Source organism: Acanthopagrus latus, chromosome 11 (genome assembly GCF_904848185.1).
Source record: "Acanthopagrus latus isolate v.2019 chromosome 11, fAcaLat1.1, whole genome shotgun sequence".
In the NCBI taxonomy this organism is placed as follows: domain Eukaryota; kingdom Metazoa; phylum Chordata; class Actinopteri; order Spariformes; family Sparidae; genus Acanthopagrus; species Acanthopagrus latus.
In genome coordinates, this window is record NC_051049.1 from 11672083 (window position 1) to 11696612 (window position 24530).

The 24530-nt window shown below is 45.7% G+C and overlaps 1 protein-coding gene across 2 annotated transcripts in view; it reads left to right on the plus strand.

The window, feature by feature from the left end:
- sema6bb (sema domain, transmembrane domain (TM), and cytoplasmic domain, (semaphorin) 6Bb) overlaps positions 1 to 21323 on the plus strand; it is a 129283-nt gene extending 107960 nt beyond the window's left edge. Inside the window, exon 18 of one of the 2 annotated variants that reach the window (XM_037115792.1) lies at positions 19552 to 21323. In XM_037115792.1, coding sequence (XP_036971687.1) covers positions 19552 to 20459 — 908 coding nt within the window. In that variant the 3' untranslated portion in view covers positions 20460 to 21323. The remainder of the gene's footprint in view (positions 1 to 19551) is intronic. The other variant, XM_037115791.1, reaches the window with a different exon arrangement.
- Positions 21324 to 24530: the final 3207 nt, after the last annotated feature.

A 24530-nucleotide genomic window follows, 5' to 3' on the forward strand; every position in this document is an offset into this window, starting at 1 on the left:
CATCTTCTCCACGAGGGAGCTCAACTTCACCGAATGCACACTGTTGTGCAGGAAGCTTGTAATTAAAAGTGCATCTTCTATGATCATTACTGCACTTCTGTATTACACCAGTGGGTGAGAGATGAACATAATTATTCTTGCTCAGTGCTAATGGAGTGTTTTACAACTTCTAGTCTCAGATCCTCTTCTGATACTTGTTATATCTTGACCTCTGGTTCAAGGTCTCGGGGTCAGAGAATGTAGCGACACTGATACTGAAGGTAGAGAACTTTTTTTTTTTTTCCCCACTCACTGAACTCTGCAGATCATCACAGCACTTTCCTCTAATCTACTGCGGCTCGGGCTGTGTCTCATTTGTGTGTCGCTTTATTCAAAGGGGTCTGCCAAACAGATACATGCGCGTCATGCTGTCTCGTTGCCAATCCCTCAAAGGATTATAAAACACCTTTACAAAATGTCAGCAGGAAACAGATTCCAGCTGTGTCGGTGACAAATCAGCATGAACGATTGTGTGGGAAGAAATATTAGGTTTTCTTCTTGAACGTCCGTAAAATGCGTCACCAATCTGTATGTGTTATGTTCAAACAACTATTTCAGGTCTGTGAGTCAATCTTATTGATAAGATCACTTTTTTCTTTTCGTGTTACTAAACAAATGCCCCCCCCCCCCCCCAAAAAAAAAATTGAATATGGAAGACATGAAAGAAAAAAACTAACTGATTCGGGTTTTGTATTCCCCCTAGATCACTCACTGGACAAATTCAATTTTCCTCTCCCAAAGCAGCGTACTGACCCATTTCTTAATGAAGTGGCAGTAATCCAGCTCTTATCTAAGCACAAGTCGTAATCTCTTCTTCTTAAATAACTCAAATATATTGCAAAAAAACCCCACTATTTTCAGAATCATTTATATTACTTTCACAAAAAGTATGCACCCTTGGTTTACGCTTACATCATTTTGCCTCGTCATGTTTAACCTTGTGGTTACAATTAGTGGAGATGTTTTAAGAGTGAACAAGTATTTTATTGACATGTGCACAATAAAAATGAAAAATGTGAATAGTCTTTGGCGAGTAGACGTCGTCGTATTTCAAAGGGGCAGCGCATCTGTTCACGATAGCTTCCTGATGGGGTTCACACACAAGACCAACAGCTCAGACCTGGTTCACTGGAGGGGAATTTGGCCAGAGGAAGTTTTAAAGGTGTAATTTGTAAGGATTTTAGTTTAAAGCATTCAAAATGTAAACAAACATCACCAGATTAAGAAGAATTTGCAGTTTTAATTATGGTTGCGTGTCGGGTTTGGTAATGACAAGGACATTTGTGTATTGCATGGAGAGATATCTATTGAAGTTAGCATGCTAACCAAGTAGCCCCTAACCATGTCATACCTCAAGAGGTATCAGTCTGATAGTAAACAACACTTACTCTCCTGGTGGTCTGAGCTCCTAGTTCCAAACAACCGCTAGCTGCACAGTTAACTGAGCTGACAGTTAGCAGCTGTTTTTGGAGTTGTTTGGAGCGGGACTCTGACAGGTGGTAAATGCACCTTTAAAGTGCAACTGTGGCTTATTCTAGCTGGTTAAACGGAAAGAGGAAATGGCCACAGTTAGCTGAGAAAAAGAGAAATGTGATTGGTGAGTAGCATAAATGTACTCTTCCTGATTAAACCTTCCCTCAGCGTTGTTAGAGATACGCAATCAATCGACTGTGGGCCAAAACACCAAAACCCCTGTGTCTTACGTTTCCCATAATGCAACAACACAACATTTCATGTACAAAATCCACGGGATGCTCCTTTAAACTGGCCACAAATACGAAGTAGAATCATTTTTTTCAGATTTGTACACAACAAAGAGTATCAGTTACTCAGAGGTGTGAGTGTGTCGGCCTTGACAGCTGCTCCTCGTGGACAGTGAAGCACCGTCCTGCTGTCCTCTGTCCTTGGATTTGAGGGATAACTGAGCTCTGTGGCCTCTTTGCTCCGGCGTCTGATCCCGCCATGAAATATGCCTTGTTGACAGAGGTGAGCTCTGTTGTCTCAGAATGAACAAGAGTTGCTAGGGTTGGCACGGCGGGAATGAGAGGCAGCATCCGTCTGACGGCTGCCGCCAACACTTAGACGGCACTCTGTCTTCAGGTATTGTGATGAACTTGCCTATCTATCTGTCTTTTCATCATATCTCCTCTTTTATTTGACACTTTCATTGTCTGTAAAATGGATGCTTTCCTCTGTGTTTCCCGTTAACACTTGAGTCCATCTTTCTTTGTCTGCCTGCAAGAAAAAAAGATTCTCTCAGCCGTCTGCAATATTCAGTCGGAGGAAGACAGAGAGGCTGAGCTTCAGTGAGATGACAAAACTGTTACTAAGACTTTAAAAGCATCTGCCCATCGTCTTTATACATTTTACGTGTGTGTCCGTGAACGTCTGCTACACAGGACATGCACTCTTCCTCCGTATATACTCACACACACCAACACAGGCTCTTCAGGGACCTGGATTGTGGGAATAGACAGAAGGCTTTTGGTCACTGATTTTTTTTTTCACATATCTATATTGGACTCATTCCACCTGTCTGTATCTCGACCCAGCAGATGGGAGGTGAGATAGGCTCTGGCCTCTCTCTCTCTATCTCTCTTTGGGGAAATTCAGCCATCTCATTTTCACTCTCCCTTTGCTCATTTCTTTTCTGGGAGAAGAGTCTTTTTTTTTTCTGCAGTTGCATGTTAAATAAAAATTTTCCCTCTCAGGCCCGCAGTAGCAATCAAAATTCACACACCCATCTTCAGTAGTCAATAAGCATGAAGAACAGCTTATTCAATCATGATTATGGCTAGATCAGTGGCTCCCAGTGTGTGTGTGTGTGTGTGTGTGTGTGTGTGTGTGTGTGTGTGTGTGTGTCAGAAGGGTCACAGGAGCCTTGAAAGAACAGAAATGAAGGAGCTACATTACATTGTTTGACAGACATTTCACAATTTTTATGCTCTCTTGTCATAACAAGTATTCAAGTTAAGCAATCTGAAAAGTTTATACAGGCAAATTCTTCTTTGTTTTAGCGACTGAAAACCACTGGTTGGCCGAGAAAGTGGCCTCTTGAGTGCCTCTATGGTAGAGAAGATGATGAAGGGCTTCGAAGGGTGTCCTTCAAGGGGACCAAACGTGATCAAGTGTCCTTTAGGGTGTCTGTCCAGTGGACATAACGTGTCCTCCAGAGTGTCACAATCAAGTTCACTATGAATATAAAACTGATATAGCTGGTGCCCCATTTTTCTTCCACCCACGGCTCTCATACATCCCAGGTTCGCCATTGCTGAAAACAATGACGACAATCGTTGTTTGCAGTCAGTTACGAGCAGCTCCAAATATTCATATTTTTCACAGTCCAAAGAAGCTGACATTCAGTTACCTAAACTTCATCTAAATTTCCAAATACACACTTTCTCACTACCTAGTCTAGTGAGAGAGGGAAAAGCATTTTGCTGCAATTTCTCTGGTTTTGAGGGAATATTTCTCGAGTGCACAGTAGCTCCAGTGAAGGATTCTTGAAGAGCAAAGGGGGGGTGGGGGTGGGAGGTGGGGCATTGTTTCTGGCAAGTTGACAATGGACCAGTGACGGGAGTGTTTTTCACAGTTTGTCGCCTTTTAGATGTGCAGAAAACAGTTCCATTGGCGTCTCTTTTTCTTGGGGATTTTGCTGGCATTGCATATGCTAGAAACATTTCAGAAACGTTGCAGTTGTCTCAGTTGTGTTGGTGGTGGCAGAAAATTCAGACACATTTGTTTGGAAAAACCTGGCCAAATTAAAACCAAAACTGCCTGCATGGCTGGATGCTGCAGGAGGCACAGTAAGCGAGAAAGAAGAAGTTTTTAGTAAATTGGATGAACTGGCTCTTTAAGAATGAGGTCAGGCCTGTTATATTCAGTTTTCTGGGGGGAAATTATGCTTCTGGATTCACAGACTTTATGATTGAGAACAAGCCATTTATTGTGCCATTCTTGCTCCTCTGCTCCGGTGCCTCTCCAGTTACAGTCAGTGCTGCACTGATTTCCAACAGCCTTGTCTACAGACCTCAAAGGGAGATGGATGGACGGCCTTACTGAGAGCCCAGCTAACTGCCTCCCCTTTCTCCTTAGCCAGAGAGGAGCAGTTGCTGGAGGGAGAATCGATTTTCATCTCTCCCCGGGCTGATGGCAGCCGAATAGATATCAAGGGTGATTCTGCAAAGGGAAAGGAATGGGGCTGCGAAGAGGAGGAGGAAGAGGAGGGGAGGCTGGGTAAATCAGATTCAGGAGTAGAGAGCAGAGCAGAAAGAGATTGGGAGATCACAGGAAGACGGCAAACTTTGAGGATGGAGAGGCTGAAACGGTTCAGGGGATCAGAAGTGTGGAGTCATGAGGGTGAATAAGAAAAAGATAGGAAGAGAGGGTGGAATGAGGGAGGTCAGAGGGAGGGGGGAGAAAGGCGAGGGGGTGGGGGTAATCACATAGGGAACGGATGAAACACGAGGGAGAGGGTGGATGCAGGCTTTGAGAGGGGAGGGGGTGCAGGGAAGGGAGAGGAGCAGCTGTTTTCATGGGCGCCGCTGTGACAAATGGACTGAGAGTGCCACCGGCATCTCCTGTGTCACGGCGCTGTCACAGGCCTTCTCAGTGGGCTCGTGGCCAGGCTGTAACTCTGCCGAGGTGATGTACACCACCTGCCTCACGTCCTCCTCATCTCCTCTTTTTATCATTTATCATGGAGCTGCTGCCCTTCTCCTTAACCCACACCGACATCTGCATCTTTGTTTTTTACCATTTGGGTTTTATATCGCTACAAAATGTCTCTCTGCATCATCGGGAGATTAAATTGATGATGGGAAAGTATGTGCGTGTTAGTTAAGGTTGTTATACGCATCTCACTCTGCAACACACCGCAAACACACGGACGCACACACCGAGTATTAGTATGTAAAGGCGCGCGGTTCCTCCAGACAGGTCTGATCAAAGCAAGAGTTTGGAAGCAGGACATCTAATTGAGACGATGTGTTGTGGGAGGGACACTTTGATGAAAAAGATGAGGTCAGAGAAAATAACTGGGTTCAATTATGTGTGTGTGTATAAGCGTGTGTCTGCGATGTAGGTCTATTAGCCCTCAGGCAGATGCTAAGCAAGCTGACTTGATGTTGTTCAGTGATTTTACGTGCAGCGAGGGAGGTGAGGTGACGCAGCTCTCCTGGCATTAAAATGTTATTGCAAACACAAGCAACAAACAGTCACACAAGTACCAGAGGTAGACGGGAAACTTTTTCCGCTTTTGAGGTTAGACATGTTAAACATCACACTCCAAAAGAACCCTAAGATCCTTAATGCAATTTTGTATTTCTTTTAGGGTGAACTGTTAGGGGTCCCCCCTTCCCCCCATTTGATTGAACAGCTGTAGCCATCTTCTAGCAGCTGGAATGATGTTTTTTTTTTATCTGCAGTCTGTAGTTTGAGCGACGTAATGACCATACTTACACTCAGGTCGAACAGTATGGGTACGTTCATAAATTATTCAGTTTTCTGACAGAGCGCTGGGATAGATACGCAAGCTTCTCATACTAATAAACTATTAAAAAGTCAGTCTCAAACACCGAAAACTCTTGTGAGAAACTTTTGTGCGTCACTCAAAATCTCAAAGTGCCATTTTTCAACTGGAGCAAAGAGTTCCTTTCTCTCAGCTCTCCAAACTGTGGTGACTGTGACACAGAAAAGCTGTATGTCACCCAATGAAATGGCAAGAAAAAACAATTTTTAATGGTTTTTGGACCGCAGAGGAGTTTTAAAGCACAGAGGCGTGAGAAATATCAGGCTGTGGCGCCACAGGAGGATAATATTATTTCTACTTCTTCAAGGGGATAGTTGATAATAACAAAAACATAAATTAACACAAGAAAAAGGGACATAATCTGCCCTTGGAACCATTTAAAGAGTGCTGAATAAACATTCTGCAGGATTTCTTGTAATAAACCCACCCATCTCCTGTAAATAAACTAATTCCTCTTCTCCAGTGTTCACTGTGCTGTGCCAGGACTGCCATTGTGCCTCTGGTCTCTAGAATGGCAAAAAAAAAACCAACAAAAAAAAAAACATGGTCACACCCACTTGTGCCCAGTGTTTGAACCAGCCATTAATTTGTGTGTGTGTGTGTGTGTGTGTGTGTGAACAGTTGTGTGCCCTCTAAATTAGTCGACTCTTCACTGTGGACAACTCAGTCGGCGTGACAAACTGCAGCTGGATTTTAGTTTTAATGATGTTTGAGCTGAATGCACCCAACTGACAGAAATCACCTAACTAAGTCTGAACTGCCGCCGTGTGTGTGTGCGTTTGGGCGTGTGACAGGTAATATAAACCGTCTCTGTAAACAGAGTAATGAGTCAGATTTGGTTCAGGCGTCAACAGACGGCGCGGGATGTCAGATCCACTTACGGCAGGTTATCACAACGTGTCGATTGGCCCGGCTTCTTGCTCTGGGTTGCGACCCTTTGCTGAAAGGCAGATCAGTTACAGCATAAACGTGGACTAAGTGGTCTGTCAAACCTCCAACTCTTCTCTTTTAATTTACAGTGAGGGTCTTTTGCCTCTAAGAGAAAAAGATTCCTCCATTCGAATCACTTTTTGGGACTTTAAACAGCCCCAAGCGTCTGAATCTCCCAGCAGCAAAGAGCTGCGCGCTCCCTCGTGTTATTTTGCTGTTTGCACGCCTTTTGGGGGAACGAGTCAAATTGTGTTTGCGCAGACAGCTCATCAGCTAAAGTCAACTCTGTTAAACCAGCCATCAAATAGGAGCAGGAGCCGGTGTGTGGAGGTGTGTGTGGTGGTGGTGCTGCTGCTACAGGAGACACGTCCCGCTTCGTCACACATCCCCCCCAACGCTCGAATTCTCTCGTTTCCCTCTCGTCCACGACGGCAGAGAAGGCTTTTTCCTATCGAAAAACCCTCAACGACACGCGCCGGCGTTCACACTCGCGCACACACATTCGCCACCCGTTTTCGCTGTGAACTCACTCAGCCGTAATGACACAGCTAGTGTTGCCACAGTGTAGCTACAGATGGAAGCAATTATGGCGCTGTGAAAATATTTCCCGAAGAAAGGCAGTGTTTTGACTGGTGGAACAGCGGGATGCAATCACTCGGTAATTGAGGTCCACTGAAACATCAATGAGGAGGAGGCAGATTTGGAAATTCCTTGTTGTGGCGTCATGTTCGGGCGGATGACGGTCACTGCAGGCCCAGGACCGACTCTTGTCCGTCTGTCTTGTGCGGCGGCGGTAATGTTGCGAGGAGCTCCGTGCGGGAAAGGAAATTTGTTGGCAAATTTACGAGCGCGGTCTCATCTGATTCCACTCTAATTGCTGCGGTTTGGAACGGGGCTCGACTTGAGGCTTAGGAAGGGGGAACCATAAAGCCGACACAGTTCTTTGTGTTTACGTGGCAGCTAGTTAAAGCGCAGGGTCTTAAGTCTGCTGATGATAAATGTGTTGCCCCGTAGCTTGAACCCCATCTGAGAGACAGACAGGAAACGAGAAAGAAAGAGACGAGACGGGGGGTGGGGGGGGAGCTTTCGCCACATAGTAGTTCATTTTTCTGTTTGATGCGGTCTCCTCTTTCAGACGGAGAGAAGGCTGCGTAACCTTGACGCCACGGTCGTCCTTCCTCCTCTCCTAACTCCCTCTGCTGTCACTCCTGCAAGTCAGACACCAAGGGCAAAGACACACAGAGAAAGAGGGAGAGAGAGAATAGACAAGCAGAGATAGAGGAAGTGTGGTGTGTAGATCTACATCCCCAGATGCCTCCAGCTCACACATCTCTCCCGCCCCGCGGAGCTTCTGAGGGGCTTGGAGAACGGGGCTGATCCCCCCTCTGTCTGCCGAGGCTCTGCTGATGAAATATGAGGGCCAACGCAACGTACAGCGGCGGAATGAGGGGAAGTGGAATACTGTATGTGCAGTTTTCAGTGCAGATACGGGGAATCTTTTTAGCAAGCTCTAAGAAGATAAGAATAGCAGCCTCAGCCTCTGGAAAGCTTGGCGAGGTGCGAGCACTCCTGAAGGGCTTCGGCGCTTTCATCTGACTTCCTCCTCTGAGTCCTCCTTCTGCTGCTCACATCTCCTTCCCAACCGCGGCAGCCTCAGAGAGAGCCTTGAAAAGCACGGGGAGGCCCCGCTGACCCCCTCACACTGACAGATGCATTTGTGTGTGTGCACACAGGGTTGGCATCTTTCAGCGGGTGGTTGAAGTGAGATTTTGGGTGGTGAAGGTTGTACACATACAGCCTACAGTTACTCATAGTTTTTGTGTTTGTTATTCAGTCATTCTCACCAAAAAATACGCCAATGATTTTAGAGTTTAAACTGATTTTATGTGCTCGCGTATCCAAAAGTCGAACGCCGCCAGAGGCCACTGATCTCTACGCAGCACAGACGTGGACTTTTAGAACCACTGACAGCTCCGAAAAATGCTTTAAGTAAAAGCGAGTGGAGAGAAAAGACAGGGAGGCGCGATGCAAATGCAAATAAACTGCTCACTATGCAACAGAGTCCCTCTAATTAAAAAACAAACATTCATGTTTTTAAGTAACAAAATAGACAGATTCTTGGATTTAAATACAGCATCCTTACCTGCCAAAGGTAAGTCAGCAGGATCTGACACCGTGCGTGTTGTCGCTGGGACATCATACGAAAAAAGTCTGACATACATGTTCAGGCCCACGCTGTTTGTTCTCCTTCAAAACTGAAATGATTAGAATTTTTTTATTAAAAATGCAGTCCTTCAAAGACCCCGGGAACCTGTTTCCTCAGGCAGCTTCTTTGAGCAGTGAGGCTGGAAAGTGGAGGAAGTTTCGGGGTATTTTCACACCAGAAATTTCTGGTTCAGGATCTGAATCAGACCTTGTTGACAGCTGTGAGGTTGTTTGCTCACATTTCCAAGCCGCTGTCAATCAAGTCTGATCAAACTACTCCCACATATGATGAAGCCCTGTTAAATTCTTAATGAATGAAAAAAAAAAAAACTGTTTCTGAACTTCATACTTTACACTTTATCTTTTTCATTCAGCCATGAATATTTAATCTCACTGAGAAACATCATCAACTTACTGAGAAGCATGTATTTTTCAGGGGCTTTCGTGTTTTGATACTAGTCCTGCTGCGTTTTTTTGGATTAATTAAAAGGCCACAGCCTTGATGGACTGGACTAGATGAAATAAAACTGCTGTGGGCACTCTGACAAACTCAAACTGCACTTCATGACATTTTCTCAGATGAATGGCAGCAGACGGAACTAAATTCATCTAAACTGGTCATACTTGACTTGAGCTTGTCGTTCTACAAGTGAGAGGCAGGACTTGGAGTCTGGTGATGCCTAGTATGTGTGCATGTCTGTACATGATTGGATTAAAGGATAAAGTCACCCAAAAATAAACACTCGCTCGCCCTCAAGTCGATGGAAAAAGTTGGGAGATGTTCACGAAACATTTCTTGAGCTTCACAGCAAAACAGTGTTTCAGCATTCCTCTAAAAAGGAGATGGGAGGGGGGGGATGTAAATGGCTCCATACAGCTTGTCCAGTGTGTTCTCCATAAAACCTGAGATCCAATATTGATTTGAAAGGCCATTATTTGCCCCCTCGACACTTAACCGATGTTGTACACCTACTTCAGATGGACTGAGCACTGATGTTTTTGGCCTTGCATAAATAACCAGCATAAAAAAAAAAAAATTCAAATCAAACTGGGCTTTTGGACACTTGGATCGCATCTTGGATCAAACACCTGCAATGAGGAATACGGCTGAACGCACGCGTGGGGGGAAGAAGAGGGCTGATGAAGAATGAAGCGCCTCAGGCAGGTCTGCGGTCAGCGCTGAGTAATAGTTGTCCAATAAAGTGCGGGCAGGACCCGGAGGCTCTGCGTAATGCCTCACCGGAGAGTCCTGCTGGGTGACATCCAGAGTACTGTAACTACTCTCCACTCACACCACCGGGAATTGTTTTTGTGTCTATCATTCAGACAGAAATCGACCACGGTGAGTTCCCCCAACTCCCTGCATCAAACAACACTTTTCCTCCTCTCTGCAACACATCAATAACACTCCTGCGCTTCCTTCACACTCCCTCCCCCTGTTTCACTCTGTCACACTCTCTCCGTCTCAGTCTCATTCTCGTTCTCTCACTTCAGGTGCGTTTCTCTCCCCTCCTACACTTCCTCCTGGCTCTTCCTCTCTTTGTCACTCCCTTTGTCAATCCGTCCATCGGCCTCCTGCTAACTCTTCCACCGTGGGCTTTAGTCACAGCGCCTCAGTATTGATCACCTTAAACTCTCTGTTCGGTCCGGGGGGTTGGCTCGACAGGCGCTTTGATCCTGAGTGATCGTTTCAGCTCAGGATGTGTCCTGGTGGCATGTCCACCTGCGAAGGCCTTGGCCCGTGTCACCGTGGAGACATTTCATTAAAGGCGGCCTGTAAATTAACAAAGCAGGCGGACGGCTCAGCGCATGGGGCGAGGGGTAGTTTAAATCAGCCACCCAGTTGGCGTGCGGCCTCGACATGAGGTCTGATGGTTTAATCATTCTGTTAAACCCTCAGAAATTTGTATCAGGAACGAGTCCAACACCTCAGCTCGGGGGATGTGGACATTAAAACAAATTGGCATGTATTTTCAGCTGTTGGGTGCACAGTATAGCCCTGCACATAGCTCAGATGTGGTATATGGATGTAGCATGTGAGAAAGATTAAGTTTAAATTGCCTGGTTCGTGATTTGGGAATGAGAGATATGAGCCCTCTGGGCAGATAGTTAGACTAATGCTATGCGGTCCTGCTCTCCAATTTATTGCCAGTGACATGTTTGTGAATATTTATTATTGCTCTCCACAGTATGCTTTTGGCTTTGCACCTAAAATGAGAATATCAATTACCAAACGAAAGAGCAGCCAACTGCGTTACCTGTAATTTATAGGCTAGAGAGTACAATAATAAAGCCTAAATCCTGCTGAGAAACCCACACATGCGCACACGCACTCTCGTGCACGCAAAAGTCTCTGGAAAACAATTTATTTCACCACGGCGTCCGCCACAGCCCAGTTACTTTGTTTGGATTGGATGCAGCTGAAACTGCTAACAGACTGGCCCTTGTTAAGCTGCCTCTCGCTAAAGGTTGACCAGATTGGCAAAACAAGGACTCCCGATATAATTGAATCCACAAATTCAATGAGGAACATTCCTGACAGCAACACGTGTGCAAAGGCTGTGAAAAAACATTTATGGGAAGCACACACAAAAAATAAAAAGTCGCTGTAGCTTTTGATTGTACAGCAGCGGGAGGGATTCTGGCCCCCTCTGATGATCTTACCTCATTTACACCAAGTAGAGATTTTTCTACAAGCACGAAAAGAAGAGGAGAAAGGCAGGAAAACTGGGGGGGGGGGGGCGGGGTTAAAATTAAGATACATTGAGTAGCTAGAGGTGGAATCTATAGGCAGTGAGAGAATCATGCATGTATGTAATTATGCAGTCATCATCGCAAACCTTGACTCTGAGCCAAAAGCCTGATCTGCCCTCGCTAATAGACCCAGCCGAAGACCTGAATCTATTAACAGCAGTTTTTTTGGTGCAGATTTTTTGGAATTTTAATTGCAAACACATGGCCGGCGCGCATAAATGTTTTAACATATTGATCAGACGGGTGCAAGACAGGCACGTCCGACTGGCCCTCAGGAGCTATGGTTGGGTTTTTATATATTTATATATTTTTTTAACCAGGGAGTCGTGCAGAACTCTCCAGCAGCGCTTCTCAGCCAGGCTCCGAAAACTGCTGTCAGGGAGGGACCGTAAAGGGTTTTACAATCATCCCGAGAGTAAACACGCTTTACGAGCGAGCAAGGTTTAGAACCGAGTAAGGAGCTCTGCAGCCTCTTTTTCTTAAAGAGCTTTGATTCGTTCTCAGTTTCTTTCCATCCTTGAGCACGAGTCGGCGTTGAGCTTCACAGCTCTCGACTGCAGGTGTACTGTGTGTGAAAGAGAGACAGAGATGCAGCGGCGGGTGAGATATATATTTTATCTGCCGAAAAGAAAACTAATGGGGGTTGGTTAAAAAAAAATAAAATAAAATCAAAAAAAGAGGTGAGACGGCAGTAAGGAGGAGGACGTGCTGAAAAACAAGAAACAAAATAGTGCCTGCAGTCTTTCAACAGAGGAGAGGGAGAGGAGGATAATGAGCAAAATCACTGAGCCATGGGTGCAGGCGGTGCATGCAGTCACTTATTAACACACACACACACACACACACACACACACACACACACATATTCATACGTCCGTGCACGCTTAATTCACACCACGGCGCACATGCTTTGCCACGTGCATCCCTGCCGTCACTGCGTGCATAAACACATTAACATGCAGAGAAATGGTGGATTCTGGAGATGAAAGCCCCTCAGATCAGTGGCTGTACACTGACACAGTCGTAACCTATCAAGCTCAGAAGTGTGTGCTCGTGGCATCGGCAGGTCCGCCGGGATGCTGTGAAGTCTCTTTGTTCTGGTTTGATGTGCTGTGTTGCTAATGCATGTATTCCAGCTCTCAAACTGCATAAAAGTTCCCTCGCCCAGCTTCTGATTAGCGAACTTATCCAACTGTAGGAAGCCTCGGTCATATAGTACATTGTTAATGTCTGAAATGGCTCGAACTTCCAGACAGTGATCAAAAACCAGTGTGGGAAGAGAGAGGGGAATGAAAAGCCACCTGTTGTAGTGAGGCCGGTATCATTTTCAGACGGTCGCTCCAATAAGGCCTTCTTGGTCTAACACTTGTTTTTGTGTGTGTGAAAAGTGATAAAGAGTTGTTCAAAGACTCAAATAGAGTTGGAGTTGGAATTCTACAGCAAAGGTAGCGATCAGTTTCGGATCACCAGTGGTCACATTTGTTGCAGCCGGTGAAACTTCTGGCTGCCCCTTGGCCAAAGCGTCCACTTTCCAGCAAGCTTCATCTATGGTGAATCTTTAAAGAGGCTGAGATTTCTGGTTGGAGCTGCCATCTCCTTCAAGATCCTATGTGACCTCTACAGACCTCTAAACCTGTTAAAATAAAAACAAAAAAAAAAATCCCAGGTTGGTTTGACTTTTGCTGAAGCGAAACAAACAGCAAATGGTGAAATTGTTTGTGGTTCAGCTTCACCTCTCTTGCCATATTTGTTGTAACTGTAAGCACACAGAGTTTTCCCCTGCATTGAGTGGACGTGAAGTGGTTCGATCACTGGTGCACAACCTTTTTTGGCCTGTGCACCTTCATAGCCAAGCAGTGTAACTCAAACCCCCCCAGCACAAGTTGCAATCATGAGAACTGTTCAGTTAAGAGACATGTGGAGGGCAAACTTCACAACAGAGAGAAATAGACTTGAGACACGTGAAAATTATGGATAATTTTCTGTTGGGGAAATATGTTCTTGTTAGAACCCCTCAGAATTCTCTTGAGGGTCTCCAATCTTGGGAACCAGTGGTTTGGATTTTCCAGCTCATCTTTCTTACCAGGCTTCATTCCAGTGAATCTGCAGTGTTCCCGTATTTCAGCAATTACTTTGATTAGTACAGCAGCCAGCGGAAATGACGGCAAAACCATGTTGTAACCCAAGTCGTAATAAACCGTGATCATCCTTTGGATGTGTGCTTCTAATCAACATCGCTGACGCCGAGTTATCCTCCCCGTCTTTATCTCGCACACGCGTTTACAAGGCCATCGTCGAAAGCACCGCCAAACCGCGTGCGCATGGGCTGCGCAGATACACCGAGTTCTTCTGCCAGTGCTCTAATCAAGGGAAATGTTTAACAACTGGCATGGCACAGGCAGGGCTTTTCATTAATTTCCCATCCTCACCGGCAGAATGGCGGGAGGAGGGAGAGGGGCGGATGAGAGCAGAGGGCGTGAGGGAAAACTTCTGCAAAAAAAAATCACTGCGATTAACGCGACCACAGCTGTCACGATCGATGTGTAACGGAGACATGACTCCGCCGCGCCGATATTAGATTAGACCGTGCGAGAGCAGCCCTGGTTAAAAAAAAAAAGCATGCCGGTTAAGGTTTCTTGACTTCTCTTTTGAATTTTGAAGTCATTACTTCCATCATGCGGCCACCCCTGCTGATCAAAGGAGTGGTGGGTAAGAGAGAGAGAGAGAGAGAGAGATATGGAGAGAGGATTAACGGCTAACAAGAGGATTGGAGGGAGGAACAGATGACTGCCGGTTAGAGACAAAGGAAATCATATACCAAAGGAAAAAATGTAACTATGAGCAAGCTCCTTTGTACTTTTGAGTTTGACAGTTAACTGATGCAATATATAAATTCATGACGTGTCATACACAAACATCCTGCCCTAAACAGCCTCTCTATCCTTCCATTTTGGGTCTCCTCTCTCCTCCACTGCCCCGTTTCTGTGTCCTCTTCACCTCTCTAATCCCCGCTTACACCCTCCTCTCATCTTCTTCCCCCAGCCATCGACTCCTCTCATCCTCCCTCCTCTTCTGTTTCAACTCTCCTCTTCCTCTGTCTCACGTCCTTTTCCCTTCCCTCACCCCTCCTCTCCTCAACCTATAGAGCATCCCTCTCTCCTCCTCTCCTCCTCTCCTCCTTTCTCCCCCTCCACCGATTGTTACGCTGTAATTGGAGCTGGAAGCCTCGAGACAAGCAGCTCAGTGTGCGTCAGGCTGACAGGCAGGTCCGTTGGCTTCTATTAAGCTTTAATAAGGGAGCAGGATTGGTAGAGGAGAGTTGAAGGGAGGGGAATGCGCAAGCCGCTGCTCCTACTGTCACCTCTCGGTAGGATGCGGGGACTCCTGCCCGCTGTCACGCAACAACGCAGAAATCCATCCGTCCATCCATTCACACTCAGGCTTTTTTTTTTTTTTCAGTTTAGTGCTACCTGCTAAAGAACATCTGAGAAAGTGTGATGAAAGTTGGGGGAGCATAATGTGTGTCTCGGTTCTATTGCAAAAACACACACCCATGCACACAGACACACACACACACACACTTGTCAAGACCTTTCCTCCTGCATAGAGATGACAGCGGTATTATTGCACCGTGCAGAATTTAATCTGAAGTGCCACACAGCAACTCTGGACCACAGTTGAGGTAAATGTTAGAGAAATATCTACAGCCTCTGCAGCTGAGTACGGCAAGAACAATTCCAGATGTGATGTGTGCGTGTGTGTGTGTAAGGGGATTTACGGCTGTTCTCGAGTGATGTTGCTGCCTCGTTATGAATTTTCTGTGGTCGCAGCACATCATTTTTGTTTACAAAGTCATCAGGGCTGCGGTTTATTGAAAAAAATGGATCAATTCATTACCTGGCTTTTCAAACTCCTGCGGTATGTGTGTGTGTGTGTGTGTGTGTGTGCGTGTGTGTGCGGACACTGTAGATGAACACAGTGATAACCTCCAAATGCCTTTCTCCGTGTCGCATCTGCTGCCCTCAAGAACACCCTTTTCACTGAGTAGAGGAGCGATAATGTGATTGAAGCTGGCAGTCTTTCCAAATTGAACATTGGCCCGGAAACTTGAAAATAAATACAGCAAGAATCAGGGTTACGTTTGGGCCGCTGCGACGACGATGCCAACAATGTGTTCAAGGAGAAAAGAACTCCCAACAAATGCCAAAGTCAGTATAAACATAGGGGGAACATGAACGTATGAAGGGCTAAGGCATGTTAGCCCGGCTGTGTGACGGCACGAAGGAACCGCCGAGAAAGATGGGTCGAGAGATCGGAATCATAAGCTGCCATCTACGTTCAGAGCAGTTTTGAGGTATTGAGCAATTAACTTAATACATCCCATTGGGCAAAGCTAACCCCTAAAATGAACTTTAATACTCAGTGAAATAAACACTTTAGATTGATTTAATTCAGGCCACTTGCGGGGGCTGTCTTCAGGAGAACGCTGAATGAAAATGTACTACTGAACAATCCCATTTTAGGTCAAAATATTAGATGGAAATGTACTTTTTTAGGATTATTATTCAGAGGCGGCAATGAACTTATGGGGGATCAAAGAGGGAACAAGAAGTCAGAGGGAAATGAGAAAAGAAGAGGTTGTGACATCAAGCAAACAAAAAAATTAAAAACAAATACCCTTTAAGACCGGGACACAATCCCTGCTGATAAAACGTGATCTCCGGTTATCCAGGAGGATTCGTCCGGGGCTGAACTGAGCTGAACTGTGCGTGTCACGTAATTAACGGGCCAGTGTCCACGTGTATCACTCAGCTTATTGGATTGGTGATAAAGGACTAATTAGTGCTGAAAAGGACATTGATTGACCAACCCGGCCAGTTGATTAATGCCAGGGTTTCAGTTGGTGGAAACCGCACACTTGTTGCGAAGATGGAAAGAGTCCAGGATCTATTGTCCGAGCTATACGATGAAATTGTGAGTGACAACTGGTCGATGAATGGTTGAATATAATTCTGGATATTGGTAGCCGTGAATGTTTTACAGTGCAGTTTTGCTTTGAGGCTTTTCAAGCTGGCCTGGCAGTGAACCAACTGTCTGAACAGATAAAAGAAAAACACAGACAAGGCTCTTTATATTGAACCTTTTTGTTGATGACAAAATTATAATTTTTTTGCCATGCTAGCAACAGTCCACCACTTTGGACCAGACTGAATCATCAGAGCACCGCCAATGAAATATTGTGCAGACATTTATTGTCCCCAGATGACAAACCCTACAGAGTTTGTTCATTCCCTGATTTTTCCTTTAGCACCAGCATGAGATTGACATTTGAGGTTTTAAGTGAAAAGTCTCTTTAACTAGTCAATGAATGGATTCTCCCTCACACTGACTAGGTGTCATGAAGTATCGCACTTTTTTTTTTTAATCTTCAGGCCTGGGAGGAAGGTGCATGCTGATAAAGGAGATCTATTATATTCAGTGTTGTATTTAGTTAAGTGCATATAGAAGAGCTTGACATTTAAAAAGCTTGATGTCCGCACCAACAGAAGCTCCTCTTTCCCGCAGAAAAGCACTGCTCCTGAAGCGCCTCATAATTCTGTGACTTCCTAACATCACATTACATCACCATGTCAGACAAATGCATAATTTGTGCAAGCAGGTACTTCGGACCTCAACACTTCTGGTTCTGGCTCAGACATGCGTTAACTGACCAATTAGAGGAGGTTTGAGGATTGGGTATGGGGGGGGCCCTTAAAGAGACAGGAGCTAAAACAGAGCGTTTCCAAATGAGGGGGAGTAAAGTGCTGCAGTGCTGGATGTGGGTTTTGAGCGTTAAAGCATGTAAACCTATTCTATCATCGACCCAAATAGACGAGACGAGTTTTAAGTCATCAATTTGTGACTCGAGTCCGACTCAAGCTGGAGTCACGTGACTCTCGGCCACACCTCTGCCTGTTAGCGTCTCCGTCCTGAGCTTGGCAGCATGTTGAAGTTACCGCTCAGCTGTGCAGATCAGATCGTAGACTCTTTCTGGCCACTTTTGTGCTTTCTCTGGTCTCGATCCTTCGCTCTGTCAAATGTGAGATCATTGTGATTTTGTCTCTAAAGGCTTCAGGCCAGTTCGAGAAATGACTCTGCTTTTTTTTTTTCCATTAAGAGCTATTTTTAACAAGGCACAGTTTCCAGCATCTCCTCACAGTGGGTAGGAGCCAAAAACAAAGCCCAAGGTTTTTCTTCAGTAGCTGTGTCACTGTTTCTTAAGAAGAGGTGTTAGCCTACTGGAGAGCTTTGAAAGAGTGTTGTTTTGTGCTCAGCCAACAAAAACCAACAACATAAATGCCAGAAAAATAACATGAAACTAGATAGATTGCGCAGCAGTTTGAAGTAGAAATATTTTTCATTCTGTTTTTTTTTTTTTTTGGTCGACTGCCCCTTTAATGTGTACAAAAGGCACCCCGGGCACACACAGCAGTTCGGCAGTCTCTCACAGGGCTTTAGCTGCCTTTCCCTCAGCTTAATGTCAGTGTGTAGAGTAACACATTATTATTATAAGCCACAGGCCACATTAATTAACCACCAGGCTGTTTGAGTATTTGCACCCCAACCAGCTCCATTTGTCCCCATTAAAAGGGAATTTGTCACTCAATAAAAGTGTTTGTCAGAGAAATCTGCTGCTGTTCTCTGCATGTTCATTCTTTGTCCCTTTTTCTTCTTCTTTTTTTTTCCGGCCTCTTTTCTGTGCTGTGTGTAAGTGAGTAAGTGGCTCCCAGTGTCTGTTAATGACATCCATTTATTTTCTGCGAGAAAGGATTTACTCCACTGTCCTGGTGGAGACAGTCCTCCCTCTGCTGCTGTTGGTGTTGTAATTTAACAACTATTACTATGTTTGTCTAAGGCCCCAAATGTTCGAGTTCGCTTTGGGCAACATTTCTCTCGCTCTTTCTCTTTCTCTTTCTCTCTCTTTCTCTTTCTCATTCTTTTTCTCTCTCTTTCTCTTTCTCAGTAACACCCTCCTCATTTCCTTCTTCTGCTTCTCTCCAAATCTGCTTCCCTTGGCACAGTTTCATTGTGTTCGTTGGTGTTGGTCCCACGAGCTCACGCAGCAAAGAACAACTTCTCTTCTGGCATTCTCTAATTGATCCGTGGCAGGCCCGCGCTGTGGTCTAGCTGTGTTCATATCTTCAATAATTCATAAACACTTCTCTCGGAGGGAGTTCAACTCGTGTTCTTATACAGAAGAAATACGGAAATTCATGGTCTCGTGTGCTGATACGGCACCCTTTATCTATAAACACAATGCCTCACGTTCAGGCTTTGACATTTAGATGCAACAGGGAAAAACCACCAGCGCATTTGTTTGAGCAAAAAGGAGTACACACGCTTTTTATTTGTAAATTTGCTGCACAGACAACAAGTGTTTTAAGGTGTTTCTTAACTGTGTAAGGAACATTAGACTAGAAGCTGAAGTATCCAGAGAATTAAGTGCAAACGTTAGTGTAGTTTAGTGGAAGAAATTCATTAAAGGACAGCACGACTTTGTACTATTGTACTCTGTTTATATGTGGCGGACCCTGCCACCTTTCTCCCTTCAAACAGTGTTCTGCGGATCTTATTTCCCCCTGAGAACAGCTTGTTTATTTAGTTATGGAAAAAAAATTTGAGTTTGAATTTCTTCTCCAAAACTACACAGTGCCCCTTTAACCATTTTTAGATCATTTTTAAAAATCTAAATGAACAAGATCTTTGTTGTAAACATTATGAAAACTTGAACGTATTACTCACCATTAATGTCAGACTTGGCATCCCTCCCTGTAAAGCTAATGTTGTGAAACATGTTGGGGTTGAGAGCTATTCTCAATCAGGAAGACAGTTATTACAGCTATTAAAATCACCATCCACTTTAAGTAATGAAGGCAATTAGCTGCAGCTACCTTGGCTGGAAAGCATACGACCGTTCCCACCCACAGAGGGAAGAGAGAAAATAGGCTGTTTTGTCTCGCTGTTTGTGAACTCCCACATGTTTAATACAGGAAACACTGATGCTATTAACATGGTCCCACCAGTTCACTGATAGCGTCTCTCTGTTCTCACAGGGTTGCTGCTCCAGGAGAGTTTCATCGAGGAGCCCGATGGACTGGTGTCTGTAAACCTGCTGGTGGTGTCTGCTGTCTCGGCCTTCGCAACCGGAGCTATCCTCTCGGGCCTCACTGTCTGCTGGATCATGAGTCATCGCCACCGCCACTCTCGAGGCTCAGGAGGCAACGGTGCCCGCCGCAAGAATGACAAAGAGCAGAGCATGCTGGGGCAGGGCCGCAGCGGGTCAGTAATGAGTGTAACGAGAACCAGCGGCGGCGAGAGGCGTCGTTCACAGGCGGACAACCCGTTTGTCACACCCAACGGCTGGCCTAAAGGAGAGATGGACCCTGGTTTGCTGCCCACCCCGGAGCAGACCCCGCTGCAGCAGAAACGAGCCATGCGTCTCCCAGACACCGACTGGGACCAGAGCCAGACCTTCCTCACCGCCGTGGGGACACCCTGCCCCAACAACTCCGTCATCTACCTGAGCTCCAAGTTCCTGCACGGAGGCGGAGGGGGAGGAGGGATGGTCCGGATAGAGGACCCAGGGGAAGTCATGCTGCCCCCGCACACGGAACGCCAGCGCTACCTGATCCTCGCCACCCAGAGAGGGGAGCATGGTGGCAGTCGTCCCAGCGGCGCCCTGAGAAACTCAGCGGGAGAATACATCTACCCCGCCACGCCGCAGGACTCCCCCGACCGACGGAGGGTGGTTTCGGCTCCCACTCCCCACATGGACTATGGGGAGCCTCGCTGGAGTCACGAGGCACTCAACTACAACAGCAACAATGGAGCGCCCTATCACCCCCAGCGTCAGGGCCTCATCAGGCCAGACATGCATGGGCCTCGAGGGCTGGGAGAACTGGCTGACTTCAGCCACCTTCTAGGGAAGAACATGGGAGAGCGCACCCCAAGTGGCCAGTGAGGAGAAGAACGTGAGCTCTCTCTGAACACCCATTCCCTCCAACAGCAGACTGGAATAAATCAACCCCTCAGACTCACTGTCCCGGTCCAACCTTACCCTGTCTGTCCTCTCTCACTGTCATTCAATGTTCTGACGTCATTCAGCTGACTGAAGAGAGAGACAGAGAGAAATGAAACAAAGAGAGAGTTGAAAAAGAGGAGGAAACTCTCCTCACGTCTACAGCTCCTCTGCTCTTAACCTGAGGCGCACCCCTCTGCTCTGTTTGTGGTACGACCCGCAGAGCTTGACTTTGACACCACAGGACGAACAGAAAGGCAATGAGGAGGGGTGCAAAGGAAAGGGAAACTTCTCAGTGGAACATGTAGGGAGGGAAAAAAAAAAAAAAAGACTATTTCGCTTTCAGCGCCAAATGTGAAAGGTCTCCCTCCGCCATTTTGTTCACTGTTTTGACACCATGGATCTTGTTTGATTGTGAAATTTTGTTTCTGCTTTTGTTTTCCTGTGCCAGTGGCATCCAGCAGACAACAATGTGCTTTACTATGGATTTCAGACGACACTAAAAACTGTTGTAGCCGTGCCAGAGGGCATTGACTCTCAATCATGCAGTGTGTGTGTGTGTGTGTGTGTGTGTGTGTGTGTGTGTGTGTGTGTGTGTGTGTGTGTGTGTGTGTGTGTGCGTGTGTGATCGTGTGAATGTGAGTGGCCACAACAACCCCAACCAGTGTCCCGTCTTTTACTGTGAAGTATAACTGCGTAATGACATTTCTGTGAAGCAGGAGGTTGATGTTAACATTATTTCCCCGTTTTTTTTGTTTTTATATATATATATATATATATATATATATATATATATATATATATATATATAAACAATCACAGAGAGACAAATGGATTTTATTATGTGTCTCCTTGGAGCTGTGTGTTTATCAACTAGAGGTTTGGATGGGTGACCACTGGCTAGTGAAGCGCTGAGACTCCCATCGTAATTTCTGTGATTCCCAGCAGCAGCTCCGAGGCAGTGCTGGACGGAGCCGCCATGAAGTGAAAGAAAGCAATAATAAGCAAGACACACATAAGAAACGAAGCCAATTTAATTTGATATTTTATAACAGTTTTTCTCAGCAAAGCAAACTGAAGTTAAGAGATGTGGGAGGAAGCTGGGCACTGGGAAAAAAAAAAAAAAAAAAAAAAGGAACAATACCTCCCCTCCTCTCCTCCCTCCCTAGCTGCCTCTCAGTATGCCCGGGTCTGCCTGACCCGACCTGAGGCCCCCCTGGGCTCCGTAGTCCATTTGAAGGAGGGAATGTGAGCTGTGGCTGTCTGGCTGTCTGACTGGCTCTGTGAGGCCCGGCCGCTTGGGAGCTCCATTCAGCCTCTTCTGCCCCGACACTGAGCCTCTTTGTGCCCCAGAAGCAGGAGGAGACTGCGGCAACAAATAGCCGTTAAGAGTCAGGGACCTAGCCCAGCGCCGCAGCCTAGCAGAATATCAATGAGGAGGACAGCAGCTCCATCCGTCATGTGAGATGTACCAACCAGGACCGGGCATCTCTTGCGCTTCAGCCGCTCCAGTTATTCAGCGGCTTGCCAGGGCAGGGAGGAGTTGAGGGGCTGAGGCCGGGGCTGAGGCCAGAGTTGGGGCACCGCTAACTGTCACAATGGTCATCCCCCTGTGGCTCCGTCCCTTTTCTGTCTTTCAGTGTGTTTCATCACAAAAGGGGGATAAAGAAAACAGATGGGCATGGGTATACTTGGGTGTGGAGTTACTCTTTCACTCCGTTGTCTGATCTTTTGATGTTTTCTGTTTTTGTCTGTTCTTGAATCAAATGTAGATCCAGAGATAGCCTCTTCTTTTTTTTTTTTTTTGGTTTTTGTTTTGTTTTTTGTTTTTTTCATCTGGGTCATGGCGTGGTGGTGTTTTTTGTGTGTTGTCTGAGTCACTTTGGGTTTGTGTCCATGAATGCGTTACTCATATTGAGTGCAACAAAAACAGCTTTGATCAATTTTATCCCCATTCTCGCCCTTCTTCTGTTCTTTCCTGACCCTGTTCCTTTCTCTAGTGATCCATTAATGTTTGGCGGAGCAGCTTTTTGCTTGATATTCACAAATCTACGCTAACAGGGTCAGAGCCCTGTGTGGGAGCGGTCCATGCTATACAATAAACTAAAACCATTATACTTTACATAAAGAAGTGCAGTTGAAATGGAAGAGCTGTTCTCTCGCTTTGTCAAGGGGGACCTTGGATCACAGTGTACAAAAACTCCAGGCCAGGCATTATTAGAAATGTTACCTGAATACCTGTGCAGAGATGACGCATTTAGATTTTGAGACTGTTTTGAAAAGTGTGTTTGAAATATATGTTTTTTCCACCAAAACCTTTCTTCAGTTTAAAGCGGCAAAATGAAGCTTTGCAGCCTCCTTTACTCATCAGGGTTGGTTTGGTTTCCTCTCATCGCTTTCATAGTGTCGTTTTTAGGCTTCAGTCAGCACTTTCTTTCAGCAATAATGCAAAACAAAATCAACTGTACAGTGCAGGCCGAGCCCAGAGTGGCTGACATAGTGAAGGATTTAGCATGTCAAGTCTCAAATTTGTCCCCCTGTAATGGTAGAGACCAAAAAAGAGCTAAAAGAGAGTGTACAGTACCTACCATTGAAAATTATTTTAAAAACATTTTTTCAACAAAATCCAACTTTTTTTTTTTTTGCCCAGACTGAAGTCAAACTTATTGCTGCGTTGAAACACCAAAACTGCTGCAAGAACCTTTCCCATAATAATTGAATAAACTCCCTTTGTTTGTCAAAAATTAAAGCGACTCAAACAGTTTCATCCGACAAAGTAAACAGGACCGTGACTCAGATCAAATTTTTCACTACCAGCTGACAGTTTTTGACACATTTCCGTCTGTGCCCGAGCGGTAATGAGGTTCGACACACAGCTCAGAGCTGGAGGTGCTGCGTGAGACGGGCCAGTGAAAAGAGATTTATGAAAGCAAGGACAGAGGAGGAGGTCAGGCGGGGCGAACATGATGTTACTGCATTGCCGCCTCACCACATTAGTACAGTGTATTCTTTACACATTCCACCCTGAAACAGGTCATTAGTTTTGAGGATACGGAGCCCTCCACCAGCACGGCCTCCTCATCTCTCCGTCTCCATCTCTGCTGTGACCTGAGTGCTGCGTGCATGTATGTGTGTGTGTGTGTGTGTGTGTGTGTGTGTGTGTGTGTGTGTGTGTGTGTGTGTGTGTGTGTGATTGAGGCCTCTCTGTCTCGGACGGCGTGCCCAGCCAGCCGTGTCCTCGCTCTGCATCTCCTCTGGTGTTTCACTAAACATGCTTGATTAGGCAAAGTACATTCCCGGCCCCCATAATGGCCTGATGAGCCCTTGAGAAGATTACTGCAGACACGTCAGCCCTGAGAGGTGGTGGTGGGGGGGCGGGGGGCCACGTTCAACCAGCTCTTTGACCGCCAGCCACACACGCAAAATACTGTCGGCCATTTTACCAAAATCAGGAGGCAACTGAATTAACGTCAGAAAAAAGAGGCTTGACAGTGAGTGATTCTAGGAAACGCACCGTGCATGATGTTATCTCGCTGACTGTACAATTTGATTACCTTAGTGGGACATTACAGAGCAGCTCAAGAATTCAGGTGTAACCTCGTCTGTTTATTAAAGCCAATCGTCCTCCCACTTTGCCTTTACATACTTCGTGTCATTCCTCCTCTTTCACCAGCTGTACTCTGTCTTCTTCTCCCTTTAAGCCACTTTTTTTTTTTTTTTTATTGTTAACAGACCCGCGCTGTCACCCGGCATGCACGCGTAGCATCCCGGCCTGCCCGTCACGATCGAAAGTTAGCTGGTTAATTTAATGAGTCGATGACGGAAAAACACAAATCAAAGTAATTCACAAAATCCCGCTTTATTTCACGTCAAATCCTTAATGTGTTACAATTTCTTTTAGACATTCTCAGAGCCTCTCATGCGGGAAATTGCTTTCCTTTGCTTAGAAATGATTTTGTTTGGTGTTTCTTTTTTTTTTTTCTTTCTTTCTTTCTTTTGTCACACGCAGCACAT